At 33.9% G+C, this 16082-nt stretch overlaps 1 protein-coding gene across 1 annotated transcript in view; it reads right to left on the reverse strand.

The window, feature by feature from the left end:
* Positions 1 to 3195: 3195 nt before the first annotated feature.
* Positions 3196 to 16082, reverse strand: part of FAM98A (family with sequence similarity 98 member A) — a 53855-nt gene continuing 40968 nt past the window's right edge. Inside the window, exons 7-8 of the mRNA XM_003757837.4 lie at positions 9617 to 9784; positions 3196 to 7504 (exon numbers count right to left, since the gene is read on the reverse strand). Of these exons, the coding sequence (XP_003757885.2) occupies positions 6725 to 7504; positions 9617 to 9784 (948 nt within the window). The 3' untranslated portion in view covers positions 3196 to 6724. The remainder of the gene's footprint in view (positions 7505 to 9616; positions 9785 to 16082) is intronic.

Here is a 16082-nt window from a genome sequence, read left to right on the forward strand (position 1 = left end):
TATGAGAAATTTGTACATGATTCCAGATAGAGGTATATAAAATAGGTATACCAATCAAACATTTACTAATAAATCATAATTTCACAACTCCCATATTTAGTTAGGAAACCCCATAAAGAATTGTGATCCTATGTTTAAGAAGTTTGGCTTTTTGGAAATTTTCATTTTTTACTTTGTTTCTTAACTAGAATGAAATTCATATTGATGAGTAGGAATAGACATGTGAAAAGGGTTCATTAAAAAAAAAAAACTTACAGAAAACTAAAAAAGCCAATAAAAAGAAATAATAAAGTCATTTAAAGAGAAAATTTATATTTGCCTTCTAATAAAAAGAAAAGCTAAATATAATCTGTTATTATGTGTTGTTTTGCCCAAAGTACACCTACTTATTGGGATAAACAAGTTATTGCAATGAAACATGACAATTTCCATGCCCCTTTGTGGATGAGGATTAAATATTCTTTTCTTCCATCTATCATCAATGTCATACTCAAGCAATGTGAATTTAGTCTATTGATTTGTGCCTAAAGGACACAGTCCTATATTGCAGCTCTCTTTACATAAAGGTTCCCCATTTCCTCAACTTCCCTGGGATCATACTCTTTCTAGTCTCTGCACATTATTTGAACCCAACTATTGTTGCTGCTAGTTGTTTTCTTAAATCTCTCATGATGCCTTCTCTTTTGAAAATGTGTTTTAAGTGTGCCCTAGTATTATGCCTTCTGCATGCCTTTCTGAATGAAAGCCTACTCTATTCACCAGAGAAATCTGTGTTAAACTAAGACTAGTTATAATTATGTAAAAGGTAACTTCTTATATAGCTGGATTTGCATTAATCAATTATGGACTTTTCATCAGGAATATCTGGTCTACTTTATTTAAAGTACTTTTACAAGGCCTCTCCTCCCCACTTTCCTACCCTTATCATACTTGTTTTTGATTTCAGATAAATTATTTTGACTTGAAAGCCTGCTATTGTTTCTTTTGAAATATGGGCCTATCTTTTAAGAGCTCACATTCTGTGGGGGAAATATACAACAGCTAAACAGATCTTGTACTTTTCTTCCTCTAGCTCCTTAGTACTTGAATTTATGACTATTTTCAATATTTTTTCTTTTTAACTTGAAGCTTTGGATTTGTGTGGTGATATTCTTGGGAGTTTTCACCTTGGAGGTTCGGTAAGGGAATAACCATTGGATTCTATTTTCACTTAGGCTTCTGGTTCTAACAGTCATTAGCAGTTTTTATTTATGACTTCTTAAAATAGAGTACTTGAAAAAAAAAAGAAATGAGTACTTTTTTTTTTTTTGTAATGATTTTTAAGTAGTCTAATGATTCTTCAATTATCCTCAATCTGTTTTCTAAGTCAACTCTTTTTAATAACATAATTTACATTTAAAACTTTAAAATCTTTTGATGTTTTAATATTTGTTTTCTAGTGGAGACCTTGTTTTCTGTTTGATCCATTCCAATTTTTAGGGAGTTCAGTTCTTGGCTAAGAGTCACCACTGTCTTTTCTAAAGTGTTGATTCTTGTCATTTTCCCTTCCTTGATATTCCATTTTATATCTCATTTCATATCTTCCAGGCACTCTTATTTTCTTGTTGCCAGGTTATTATTTTCCAGAGGCTCTTACATTTGCTGTGAAGTCAGCTCTTCTTCTAGGTTTACCCTTTGGGCCCTTCTAAATCTAAGGCTTTTATTGTATGTATTTGGTATTTTTCTTGTTTATTCATATTTTCAGGATCAATTTCTGAATTAGGGGCTTGTGCTTGGGCTAAACGCTGCTGCAATAGACTGATGTCTTGGGTAGGCCCTGCTTTATCCTGAGTTGGATGGTTAAATAGGTTGGATAGGTTCTACCTTCTGCAGAAACTGTTTATCTTTTGTTAAGGGTTCAGCACACATTGATTAGTCTATTTCTTGCAGCATAAGGGAGAGATCCCCTTGTTCAGGGCTAGACACTGATTTGGCTTTATCTCCTGCCACAGAAGGGGAAAAACAATTTTTCCATAAATGCTGCTGGTCTAACCCTATAACCTGCTGTAACTGGGCTACTTTGTATTTTGCCTTCCATCTCTTGGATTATCTCTAAACTGTACTTTTGTAGGTTTCCAAAAAATCTGTTTGTTTAGTCTGGAATTAGATGGAACTCATAGCTAATACTTCTTGTTTTTTTCATTACTCCTTTTAGTGTATTCTTCCTCTTTGTTTTTTTTTTTTCTTTTGAGAGGCAACTGGGGGCAGGTAACTTGCTTAGGATCCCACAGCTAGTAAGTGTTGTCTGAGGCTGGATTTGAACTCATGTCATCCTGACTCTAGGGTGGGTGCTCTATGCAGTGTGTTATCTAGTTGCTCTGCTTTTTATTTGAGAGCTTGACTGGAATGTTTGCAGTGGAACTGGGCTTCTAAAGATTACTAAAATTCAAATTTCCCAATATTTTTAGCAATATACTTTTACTTTTAGTTTACTGATTTACTGATAGTCATAGAATGGTTACTGAAAACATAATCCTATCTTGAGTACCATAAAGAAGTAAAAATTATTAAAAATTGGAAGCTACAGTAACTTTTTAATGATTAGTGATAGAGGGAGAATGGAACCATAGAATCTTACAGTTGATAAAAACATTAAGGATAACTATTACTCTCTTTTTTCAGAAAATGACACTAATTTATACAAGTTTTTATAAGCTCCCTCAAAAGTCTGAGATTTTATTTTGAACTGCTCCTTTGTTTTTATCATTTTCAGACTTTCCCAAACTGATGGCTTTTATTAAGATAAATTTTTTTCTTCTAACATATCTAATCTAACCAACATGCAAGATAAGCTAACAACTAGGGCATTCAGGAAATATTTCCCCCACTGAAGGTGGTACATAAGTTTTTCCTTTAACAACAAACTGAACAGATGAAACTGAGGAGGTAATAGATGCCAGACCTGAGAGATAGCCAACCTATTTTTTAACAATGAATTTCCAAACATATGCTAATTGTATTCAAAGCAGAAAAACAGAAGCTTTGTTATGCAGAATTCTTGTGCCAACAACTTGTAGAAGGTATCTGGATAAAACTGCATGCCCATGTGAAATGTGTTCTTTTCTGTGACATTTGAAAACAATTCATTCAAATGCTATAAAAAGTTCTGCCTTGTGAATGCTGCATCTAAGAGATTTATGGTGCATGACAAAATACTTCAAAAGTCTTTCACTTTATTGTCTATTTTACTTGTATTGAGAGATACAGTTTAATTATTTGTAATGTCTGCCGAAAACCAAAATTAATTGTCTGATTAAGAAGAAATGATGCTAAAATCAAAAGCATAAAATGACAAGAAAAACTGGTTTTACAATCTAAATATGATATAGTTGAAAATAAAACACAATCTCAGATGGTATACTTGTACACTTCAGGGTATAAAAATCCCCAACTTTTTACCTTTTTAAAAAACTTTGTTTTTAAATACAGATTAGACAATATAGGCTTCCAACTCTGATTCTATAATAGTTTTTCTCCTTCTCCAAGAGAGGGGACTTGCTATTAAAATATGTTAACAGATGATATAATAAATCATCAGAAACAGTCACATTTCTCAGAGATATGTTAGATGCTCTAGACATTTAGATTCATATTTATTTAGTGAAGGATAACTTATGAACTACTCTATCCCAATGTGTGAACACACTAATTATCAAAATGTTTAAGTAATTTTTCCACCTGTGGATGAAATGATACTTAAAGATACTGCCTAAAATTGCCTGAACTTTATTATCTTAGAATTAGCTTACATTAATCACTCAATAAATTTTTATTGAGTATTAATTACTATGTGCATGGCATTATGCTGAAGTGCTATCAACATTTCAGATTGGTTATAAGAAATGAGAGAGTAAGCAGACTTAACTCTTAAATAATTTACATATAAAATGTTAGCATCCTGTTTTAATCATTGGTGTTAGTAGGAAAAAAAGAACCAACAAAAAGGTTCAGCTTGTCCTGGTTTTATGTTTGTTCAAGAGAAAAAAATTTAAGGCTTCACATTTCAAAGACTTCCTACTAGGAAATATGTACTTTTTGTTTCCTCATGAGTAATTTTTAATGGAAATGTTATTCACTACAATGTAAATCTCTTCAGACTAGTCCTAATACTAATATGAGTACTCTACAACATTAAAATAATTTGACAAAAAAAATTGGACCTTGAGATGGTTGAATAGATTATTTTTAGAGAACTAGAGCAATATTAAAAGAACCAGAAAATAACAGGAACATAATTCATTTTCTGTTGAGAAGGTGCTATAGACATGAATATTTTCAACCCGTTAAAATAAAAATCGATCCTTTTTCTTCTTAAATGTCATCCACATTTGTAATACATAGTTTGTCATATTAGTTTCTTATTTATTCATAAAATTAGATAAATCATCCTTTAAAAATGTTAATTGTTAGAAAAACTCTGTTTAGTGGGAAGATTGTGGTATTTGAAAGGAGAAAACTGTAAACTCAGTTGAGTGTTGCATTTAATATAAGTGCACCTGAAAGAAATAAAGTTGAGTTTTATATCTAATGCAAAACCTTTAACTATAAATACAATATTAAGTATTTAGTGAAAAAAAAGTGAAAAGCCAAAATTTTGGAGGCTCATTGTAGGGCTTAAGGTTATGCTATCTTTTCACAAGTCATACAACTTCATATTTTTCAATTTGTAACCACTCAAGAAAAATGTAGTGTACTGTATTTTAAGTCTTGAGAGAAAACACAAATACTTAAAATAATCATAATTACACTTGCTTGACATATGTATCAATAGCTACACCCAGTGGCCACAAAGCAGTTATTTAGATTATCCTGTTTTAGAAAGTTTTATCAATCAAAATAGGTATTAGATAAAAAATGAATCGCTTATCTCTTCTACATGGACCAAGTAAGCTACATGGGTACAGGTCATCACTAAAAGACTGGAAATGAAGTGACAAATGTATTTGATTGTATCTCGTGAAGACTAAATGTAATAAAAGTGAAAAGGGGTTAGAATTCTTACTGGTGTTTTTAAACAATGGTGGCAAACATAGTTCAGTCAATCAAATGGAATTATATTAATATTAAAAGCTAAACTCAATATTTTAACTACTTTCATTTGAATCTTCTGATAATTATCTTTAAGTATATCACTTTATAATCATTTATAATGAAGATCATTAAAATGAAGACAGTTTGGAAAAGAGGTTAGAGTGAGAGAGGGAGAGTAGAAGGCAAATCCCCCTCTCTGCCACCTGCTAGCTGTGTGAGCTTGAGAAAGCTACTTAACTTCTGAGATTGGTTTTCTCATATGTAAAATGGAGAAAAGAAAAACTACATTGTCTATTTCCTAGGATTGTTGGGAGATTCAAATAATCTATGTAAACTGCTTTGCAAACTTCTGGGAGCTATATAAATTTAAACTAAAGGAAATACATAAGATCTTTAATGCACTTATGCAAAATCTTAAGATCTCTAATTTTTTTTAAATAACTGTTTCAAAATATTCCATTAATCATAACTAATCATTCAAATAAAGCTCACACAAAACAGAGAACACACGGATACTTTATTGCTCACCTTTCATACAAAGCACACCTTCAGCCATTTTCTTTCACAGCTTGACAATGTTTATGTACACAAAAACCCAGCAAGAAGCATCATGTGGATTTCAGTAAAGAATAATGTAAAAACATCAACTCAGCCAGGCTTTTGTTTCTGCAGCAATAATAAAGGGCCTCCTCCACTAGGCAACATCCATCATCTTCCTACTTGGTAGTGCATTTCTTCAATTACAAAAAAACAAAACAAAAACAAAACAAAAAGGCACCTGCCCAAAACAAACTCTCTTGTATTTGCTGAGCCAGTGGTATTAACTCGTGCATAAGACAAATTTCAGTTTGCTGATCCTTCTAGTCAACTTCAAGTAAAAATAAGGTTGTAGGAGGAAATTGTTTTGGATGGATGCAAGTCAGTTTGAATTGCTATATTTAACTATATGCCTACATACTAGAAGTTCACAACTTAGCTTGATTTAATGATCTTTGCAGATTTTGGCCATGTTCAAGGTCTTTAGAGTTGAGCAAATGATAGTTTTTAATTAATAGAAGATAAGGCTACTGAATGTGCTATATGCAGAAGAGCTCATATAATAGAAACATACTTGTTACTTTCATAGGGAAGTAAATGTGTATAATCTCACTCTGAATATAAAAGGCCAATTATAAAGAGCGGAACTGTACTTAGAAAATATGCACCAGAAGCAAATAAAGAAAAAGAAATTATTAATATAAAGAAATTGGGTTTCCTAATGAAAAATCTATAAAGAATCTAGAAGAATGCTTATTCTAAGAACTGCATACTAAAGCCATTGCTGACATTTTCCAAGTAATTTCTTCAAGACATTATGCATGTTCTGATTGTGATATTGGTCTAATCATTAAACATACTTGGCTATTTATGTGTTGTTGTTTTGTTGTTTTTTTGATAAATTTTGGTGAAAAGTATGCATTTCTCAAATAAAGAGCATTAGCTAAATAAATCCATTGTTTAAAAACCAGAATTGCATATCAATCTATAATTTCATGTTTAAAGCAGGAGTTTCTGGTCATATATGGTCTCATATTAGTTCAACTAGATATTTATCAGGCCTCTAAAATGAAGTTTCTATTACTTGAGCTCTCCTGAAATGTAATCTTTAGTAGCCTCAACTAGAATACTGTCTTCCTTGTCCAAATCCAGAATGATTATATTGATAACCTCCATGCTGGAAATGTTGCTCAAATTGACCCCCCTGATTATAATTCTGGCCCCCTCTTGCTCCCCAGCCTCCACCTTGACCTCCACGACCTCTACCTCCTCGACCACCCCTCCCTCCTCGACCACCACCACCTCGTTCACCATGATGCCCACCACCATCTTGGTATCTATTGTCCTGTTGGTAGCCACCACCCTGATATCCACTTCCTGTATATGAAGATGATTGAAAGCCACCATAACCACCTCCTTGGTAGCTACCACTGCCACCATGGTAGCCACCTGTTTGGAAACCTGAATCTCGATAACCACCATCTTGATAGCCACCTCCTCCTCCACTCCCTCCATCTGTCCAGCCTCCTTGATGTTTATTTCCTCTTCCACCCCCTCGACCTCCATGGTCATAACTACCACGTCCACCTCTTCCTCCTCCTTGTTCGTGACCTCCTCGTCCTCCATATGACTGTTCGTGACCTCCTCGTCCTCCATATGACTGTTCATGACCCCCTCGTCCTCCATATGACTGTTCATGACCTCCTCGTCCTCCGTATGAATGTTCATGACCCCCTCGTCCTCCACCATATGATTGTTCATAACCCCCTCGTCCTCCTCCTCTGCCTGTTTGCTGTTGAGGTCCATCCTGTCTTTTCTGCCATGGTGGCATCTCTGGGGGGGGAGGTTCAATTTCATTGGGTCTGCCACCTCTGTCAGGTACCCTGCCCATTAACACCTAGAAAATAAAACATTATTGTAAAACTATTCTCACAAGTTATTTCACAAACAGAAGGCAACTATTAAGAAAAATGATCAATATATTCTTTCATGGCTATCTTCACCATACTATCTCTTAAAATCTTGATACTGAAATTCACCACAATAACAGCTTACACATAGTGCTTTAAGGCTAGCAAAGTGTTTAAGTGTATATTTTCTTTGATCCTTATATTAACGCTATCAAATAAGTGGTATTATGATCACAATTTTATAGATAAGAAAACCTAAATTGAGAAAGGGTAGGTGATATGTGGTTGAGATGAGTTTTCAACTCAAAACTCAAGTTTTCCTAACACCTAGCTCAATGTTTTCCCATTCACCATGATGATGGATCTCATATCTCATGAGCAGAATGAGTAACTGAGTTCTAAAGTGATAGTATCAGAACTCATGTGAAATAAGGTACAGGGGAGTTAGGGAAGGAGTTTGATTAAGTTTATCATCATGATGGGAAACTAGTTTGTTGGCTGGTATGGAATTAAGTAGAGTGGCCCACAGCCTCTTGTTAAATATTTCCAAGGAAAAAAAATTCTCTTACATAAGACTAAATCAGTATTTTTCTGACAATATAAATGCTAATATATTTTTTTTCCTGATAAGATTCTTTATAAACTTTCTCACATGCAAAGAAAATAATTGATTGGTTCAACAATCCATATAGGAGAAACTAAACGGAAAAAGATTTTTTTGGGGGGAGGAGAGAGAGTGGTATAGATGAAGAGAACTGATCTTGTAATAAGGAGGATCAGAATTCAGTTACTGTTTCTGATAATATGATACTGAACAAATCAATCTGTGCCTCAGTATCTCTACTTGTAAAATAGGGATAATACAAGATCACTGAATATCTCAGGGAGTTGTTTTTGAAGAGTTCTTTGTAAACCTCAAAACTACCAAGAAAATGTGAACTTTTAAATTGACCAGATTAAGATATGTAACACTGGATAGGCCAATTATTGAGTTAGTGTGTAAGTACATATATCTTGGGCAAATGTGGTCCAGAATTAAATGGAAAGAACAGAATAAAGTAGATTGCAAATAAGAAATTGTGCATCACTTTCAATGAATTTAAGATGTTCCCTGAAACAAAAAGCTCTCTTTTAAAAACTGGGGGAGGTTCCCCCAGTTATGTTATGTTGTTAAAAATCATGGATCATCATAATTTCTAAAGAATTAATATTCTAAACGACTCAGACAGAAAGATGAAAAGATGTATGTTAGGAAAAATTAGAAGACAGATTTACAAATTTAGAGTTAGAAGATACTTTAGAGACCATCTAGTATACTTATCCCCATTTTATACATAAGGAAATTGAGGCCTAAGAATCAAACAATTTGCTTAAGGCCATATATTTAGTGGTGAAACTGTGATTATAACCCATAATAGCTTATTTTAAATCCAATGCTTCTTTTCATCTACTATTTCAGACTATATGCAGTACTTTCACCAATGATCAATTATGTGTAAGTCATAGCAAATATAGATATCACCCAAAAATATATATAACTGGAAAAGGAGGAAGGCCAATCCTATAGTCAGTGTTTAGGGATATAGATAGCTGAGGTGTGCACTAGTATCTACATCATGTTAAAACAATAGAGGAAAACCTCCATTACACTCATAAATTCTTCATTAAGGATTTAGGAAGGACATTTCTAAGAGACATATAGGATGAGAATATGAGAAAGAGCTGTGATACATATCACTGATCCTCATACAGATGAAATCACAGATACAAAGTATAAGACAATTTTAAAAAGGAAATTACTTATAATGGAAATGCTAAAATGACTCATGGTAGCATCTTCTTTTTGACAGGAATTCTAAATGTCAATCCTTCACAATAAAATTTTCACAACAGCAAGGCCATAAAAAGCAATAAAATTGTCAAGTTTTTTCAAAATACATTGATTTCCACATTTTATAAATTGTCAATTAAAAACAGGAATCACTCAATTTTTAAAATCCTTATAATACATTTTAGGGAAAAGATTAATGACCAAAAAAGATGATTTACATCAATAATTTATTTTGAGGCAAAAATCAAATCTAAAACAAATACCTTACCTTATTGATGGCACAGGCAGTTTTTTCTCTAATAGATCCACTGCTTGTCCTTAAAATCTTTGAAAGATCCTGCCGAGCAGCCAAGAGATGAGCAACAGAAATAGTACTTTTAGCAGATAAGAGTGTACGTTTTGGTTGGTAGACCTTTGCTAATTTTTCTGTTTGACTCTGTTGAAAGAAAAGAAAGAAGACAAACATTTTCAAAATGAAAGATGTACCAAAGAACCTCATTATTTAAAAAAAAAAAGTTACACGTGTCCAAAAAAGCATAAGAATTAAACTATGAAACGTTTTCAGGGTAAGATTGGTAGGTAATTGAAGGAATAGTACAGAGTCACAGAATGATTTTCAGATCTCATCTAGCTAGTCTGAATCCTTCATTTTATTACTGAGAAAAGCAGGTATAAGCAGGTTTAAGAAAAGCATAAAGGTAAAGTGACTTTCCCAAAATTATATTGGGAAAATAGGGAAGGGAATGCCTTTCTTGGGACTGAGTGGCTGCAATCTGAATTAAGAGAACAAATATAAACCAAAATCTAGGCAGAGTGTCAGAAGACCAAAATATATGAGCTAAGATAAGAAGACAAGTTCTACATTAATGATAATGTATGTAAGTATGGGGAAGCCTAACAATAAATGATAATGCTATCGTGTTTTAATGTTCACAAAGAACTTTATATATTTTTTTCATTTATGTTTAAAAAAAAAAAGCCCTATGAGGTAAATACAACAATTATTAGTTACCCTTACTTTGCATATGAGGATACAAAATCACAAAGGGCTAAGTGATCTGCCCTTGGTCATACAGACAATAAATTAATCCTAAGACAGGATTTCTAAGTAGGTCTGGTTTCATGTCCAATATTTTACTATACCATAGTTGTCTCTCACATGATATTAGGAAGCCAAAATGCAAGGAGTAGCAAGGCATTAAATGCCTGATTCACCCTGATTCCCTTAAATTTTGGCCTGTTTCCACTCTTTACATTTCTGAATACAAGTGTGCTTATGATAATGTCCAACAAACCTAATCCTTATTCATTCACATCACCTAGGTTACCCTTGGTAGCATTTCTGTCCCCATAATGGTTCCCTAGATGTCAAAGATAAGTGGAATGGTAATGGTGGAAAGCCTCTGTCAATTCCAGGTCACTGCTTGCTGTTGACTCCCATGACTTCTTTTGGGGAAAGGAGGAGGAACATTTAGATCTGCCTTTCTCCTAGAAACTAGAGATAAAGCTATTCACTCTGTGACTTATACATAATCAAATAGCATATTTCTGCTTACCCATTCAGATAAGGGTAGTGGTAGACAACTTAAAGAGTATAATTCCAAACTGATATGAACCCATATAACAAAAAATAGAGGAATTACAAGTAAATATTCTGCCTTTTTTTTTTTTTTCCAGTTTCCTAACAAAGCTGATAATGATACAGAATTTGTGTTATGAGAGTCTGGTTCCTCAGGACCATAAGAGCAATGTAACTGGGCTCATGTGTAATGAGGTTTTCACTGCTTATATAATGTGCTGCCATTCAGTTTAGATGCCTAAACTCTCCTAGATAGTAACTCTGAAGGCACTACAACATATATAATGAAGAGAGACCATGTACAGAGAACCCTATATATCTTTCTAAGGCAGCCTATTCACTGTAGTAGGTCACAACATCAGAAATAACATAGCACATTTGATTTGAATAGTGTCTGTCTAGGAATAATTATCCTGCAGAAACATGAATAGTTACTTGAAGGGCAGTGAATGGAATAGTCCAGAAATGAAATAATTTGGAGGCATCATCTTTAGAGACTATGAGAAAGGCTGTGGAACCAGAAAATTTCCTTTTAAAAAGAAGAGGGTAGTCAGCCAGTGGGAGGGACATCAACATGAAGATAGCATCACTGCCTTGGGAATAGGGAAGATGTAACAAAATCTAATAATTGTACCTGTAGGTCAAAAGAGAATTGACAGAAATGGTAATTTTTGTCTGAGCACATCCTAATACAAATGGCCATACCAACAGACACTGAATTACAATCACAACTACAAAAAGGATAAACAACGCAGTTACATATAAAACAATTAATATATTTGTTTTTAAAACTTTGGGTTCCAGATTCTCTCCCTTCCTCCTCACCCTCAACTCCCATGAAGAAGGCACATGACTTCTTGAAAAACACGTCTATAAAAGTCATGTTGAAAAAGAAAACAACCCCCATGCTTTCCCAAAAAACCCTCAAGAAAAATAAAGTTTAAAAATATATGTACTTCAATCTGTTTTCAGACACAAACAGAATTTCTGATTTCTCTAAGTATGGACAGCGATTTTTATCCTAAATTCTTCAGAATAGTCCTGGATCACTGTATTGCTGAAAAATGCAAAATCATTTACAACTGTATACAGTACATCTCACTTTGCTTGAGTCCATGAAAAACTTTCCAGGTTTTTCTGATATTATCCTGCTCATCATTTTTTATAGAACAATGATATTTCATCATAAGTACATACGATTTATTCAGTCATTCCCCAATTGATGGGCTTCTCCATAATTTCCAATTCTTTGCCCAGAAAAGAGAGCCGCTATAAATATTTTTGTATATATAGGTCTTTGTCCTTTTTTTTTTTTAATCTCTTTTGGGATTCATACCTAGTGGTGTTGTTGTTAGTCAAAGTATATGTGTGATTTTATACTTGTTTGGGCATAGTTTATATCTTTTTGATCCTTAATTGGGGAATGGCTTTTTTTTTTTTTAAATAAATTTGACTCAGTTCCCTATTAGTCATTCATTAGAGAAACTTGCTTCAAAATTCTTTCCCCAATTACAATTGCTGACTGTATTTTCTCCCTATTTATTCTAGTCCCTCTAATTTTACCCTGACTCTCCTCAAGTGTTTTGTGATTAATCACCCCCCTCATCCAATATGCTCTCTCTTCTATTACCCTCCTCTCTTCTCATATCCTCTTCCCCTTCTACTTTCCTGCAGATAAGATAGATTTTTATACCTATGTTGAGTGTTTTATGTTATTTCTCTTTGAACCACTTCTGATGAAAATTGAGGTTCACTCACTTCCCTTCTCCCTCTTCCCTTCCACTGTAAAAGTTTTCTTTTGCCTCTTTTATGGCAGATAACTTATACCATTCCACTCTCTCTTTCCCATTCTCTTAATACATTCCTCTCACCCCTTAATTTTATCTTTTTAGATATTACCCCTTCATATTCAACTCACATGTGTGTCCTCTTTTTTTTTATACATATTCCATCTAACTGCCATAAAAATGAGACAGTTAAGAGTTACAAGTATCATCCTCCCAAGTAGGAATATAAACAGATAAATCTTAAGTCCTTGATGATATCCCTTTCCTGATTACCTCCTTATGCTTCTCCCAAGACCCATATTTGAAAATCAAGTTTTTTATATAGCTCTAGACTTTTCATCACATATTTTGAAAATGCTTCATTTCATTGAATGTCTATCTTTTCCCCTGAAAGATCATACTAAATTTTGCTCGGTAGATGATTCTTAGTTGTAATCCTAGCTCCATTTCGCTCCAGAATATCATGTTACAAGTCCTCCAGATCATTTAATGTAAACTGCTAAATCTTGTTTTATCCTGACTATAGTTCCACAATACTTAAATTATTTTTTTTCTAGATGTTTGCAATATTTTCTCCTTGACCTGGGAATTCCAGAATTAGGTTATAATATTCCTGGAAGTTTTCATTTTTGGATTTTGTTTAAGAGGTGATTAGTGAATTCTTTTAATTTCTATTTTACCCATTGGTTCTAGAATATAAGGAAAGTTTTACTTGATAATTTCTTGAAAGATGGTGTCTAGGTTCTTTTTTTGATTATGGTTTTCAACTTAATCAATAATTTTTATGTTATTTCTCCTCTATTTCCTAGGTCAGTTGTTTTTCCAATGAAACATTTCACTTAAAAAAAAAAAAGGTAAAGTGAAATTCTTTTGGTTTTGTTTTATTGTATCTTGACTTCTTATAAAGTCATTAGCTTCATTTGCTCAATTCTAATTTTCAAGGAATTATATTTTCTTCAGTGTGCTTTTGTACTTCTTTTTCCATTTGGCAATTTTATTAAAGTATTCTTTTCATTAGCTTTGCCTTTTTGCATCGTTCTCAATTCTCTTTCTAATTTTTCCTCTACTTCTCTTACTTGATTTTCAAAACCCCTCTTGAGCTCTTCCATATCCTGACACCAGGTTTTAATTCTTTTTTTGGGGAGGATTTGGATATAGAAGCTTTGACTTTGCTATCTTCTTTTGGGTGTGTGTTTTGATCTTCTTTTTCATTGTCAGAACTTTCTATGGTCAAAACCTTTCTTCTGTTGTTTGTTCATTTTTCCAGCTCATTACTCAACTTTTAAAATCTTTTTGTGCAGCTGTTTCAGTGATCCTTCGGGGACCTGACCACAAGCACTTTTTTCTGTCCTGGAACTTGAAAAGTGTCCCCTGCCCCTCTGTAACTATAAGAGGGGTGCTAAAGCAACAAAGTCCTTTCTTATGGTATAGATACCTCCTGTGAGCTGAGGCCTCTGGAAGCTTGAAGTTGCTGCCACCCCACATCCACCTCTGTTTTGCAGGTTTCTGAAGGCTCTCACCCTACTGACCAATCTGTTCTGCTGACCTTCCAAGTCATCTTTGGTGTCTGGATTGAGAGGTCTAGAAACTACAAGTACTGCCAGTGATTCAGAGGTCTCTTGGCCTGTTCCTGTTTTGCGGGAGCTGGAGCCAGGGCCAGGGCTGTGCTTGCACAGACTGTGCACTAGATTCTCACACTGGTGCCACAAAACTTTCCTGCTAACTTTCTAAGTTGTCTTCTGCTGGAAAATGTTCCATTCCAACTTTGTGTGTTCTTACACTCTAAAATTTGTTTAGAGTCATGACTTAAAAAAGAAATTTGGAAGGGTTTGGGGCAGAGACTGAAAAATCCCTGCCATTACTCTGCCATCTTGGCTCTACTTTTATCCATCATATTTTGACTGGGAGGGGCATAAAAAAGTAGTTTTTATTTAGGACAAAATCTACTTGGCATATGTGTTAGGAACTAAGTAGGAGATACTTGGGCCTGATAATATGAATCCATCAGCAGGGTTGGGGGTGAGGGAAGATGGAAGGAGGGACGGGGAAAGGGAAGAATTCTAATAGCCTAATTAAGAATTAGTGACCTCAAAATTTATAGCCTAGATCACTTGTCAATGTGACTAACCTATCAGATGTCCCAATTTTAGTTTTAACTCTAGTATATCTTCCTGTATATGTATATGTATATATATTGACTGTATATATATATATATATAGACTGCATATATATATATATATATATATATTCCTGTATATGTATACATATTGACTGTAATATGGGAACATAGATGATAACAAAATTGAACTGAATATTTAGTGGATCTGACATTTATTAAGTTGCTTGATGGTTCCAAGGTTTGGTGGTGCAATGAATGGAGTGCCAGGTCTAAAGACAAGAAGATCAAATTTAAATCTTACCTCAGACACACAGATGGCTGTGTGACCCTGGGCAGGTCATTTAACCATTGTTTGCTTCATCTTGAGAATTTGGATGAAAATAACAGCATCTACCTTCCAGGTTTATGAGAATCAAATGAGATCATAACTGTAAGGTGCTTATTAGCATAATGCCTTGGTACACAGTTCTTATTGTTGATATTACTTATTATGGTCTCTGTGGACAATAGAAACACTGTGTCCTTTTATTTATAACCCTCCATAGCTAAAATACCTAAAGTTTATTACACACAGCTCCTTTTACAAACTACATAATTCTTTAGCCCACTCAGCTTTGGGATTCTACTGTGGGATTTAGTGACCTTGATTGGTCAGTGAATGAATGAAAAATCACCTAATCTACTTTGTATGGCTAGCTCTGAATCATGCTTCATATCCTATCCATTCAACCACTGGACACCAGGACCTACCCACAGTGGAATCTTTGCACTTCTGTCTTGCCATCATGCACACACCTCCCAATTGCTTTACCCCCATTCTCCACCTCTTACTTTGATAACAGTAATTAAAATGTTTTATCATTGCCACCAAAAAGGGTATGAAAATATACTATTCTATGGTTCTATTCATAATCCATATGCCTACCTAGATCAAAACTTTCTTGTCTGGCCACCTTTTCTTTATATGAGTTATATCTTTCTATTAGACTACAAACTTCTTAGGAGCAATGACTATTTTATTTTTCTTTTTTGTATACTTAAGGCCTAATGTAATTTAATAAATTAATGTTCACTTATTAATGAGCTGAACAACAGAAATGAATGTTCAGTTCTGAGTCATATACAACAATATGGCAATGGACCCAAGTTTCCACACTGAGCTACTGTTACTGAGTATCTGGATAGTTAAAAGATTAGGACCAGGGTGAACCAACTTTTCAGAATGCTAAATGTATCTACCAAATTTAG

The sequence above is a fragment of the Sarcophilus harrisii genome, chromosome 2, assembly GCF_902635505.1.
Source record: "Sarcophilus harrisii chromosome 2, mSarHar1.11, whole genome shotgun sequence".
Lineage (NCBI taxonomy): Eukaryota > Metazoa > Chordata > Mammalia > Dasyuromorphia > Dasyuridae > Sarcophilus > Sarcophilus harrisii.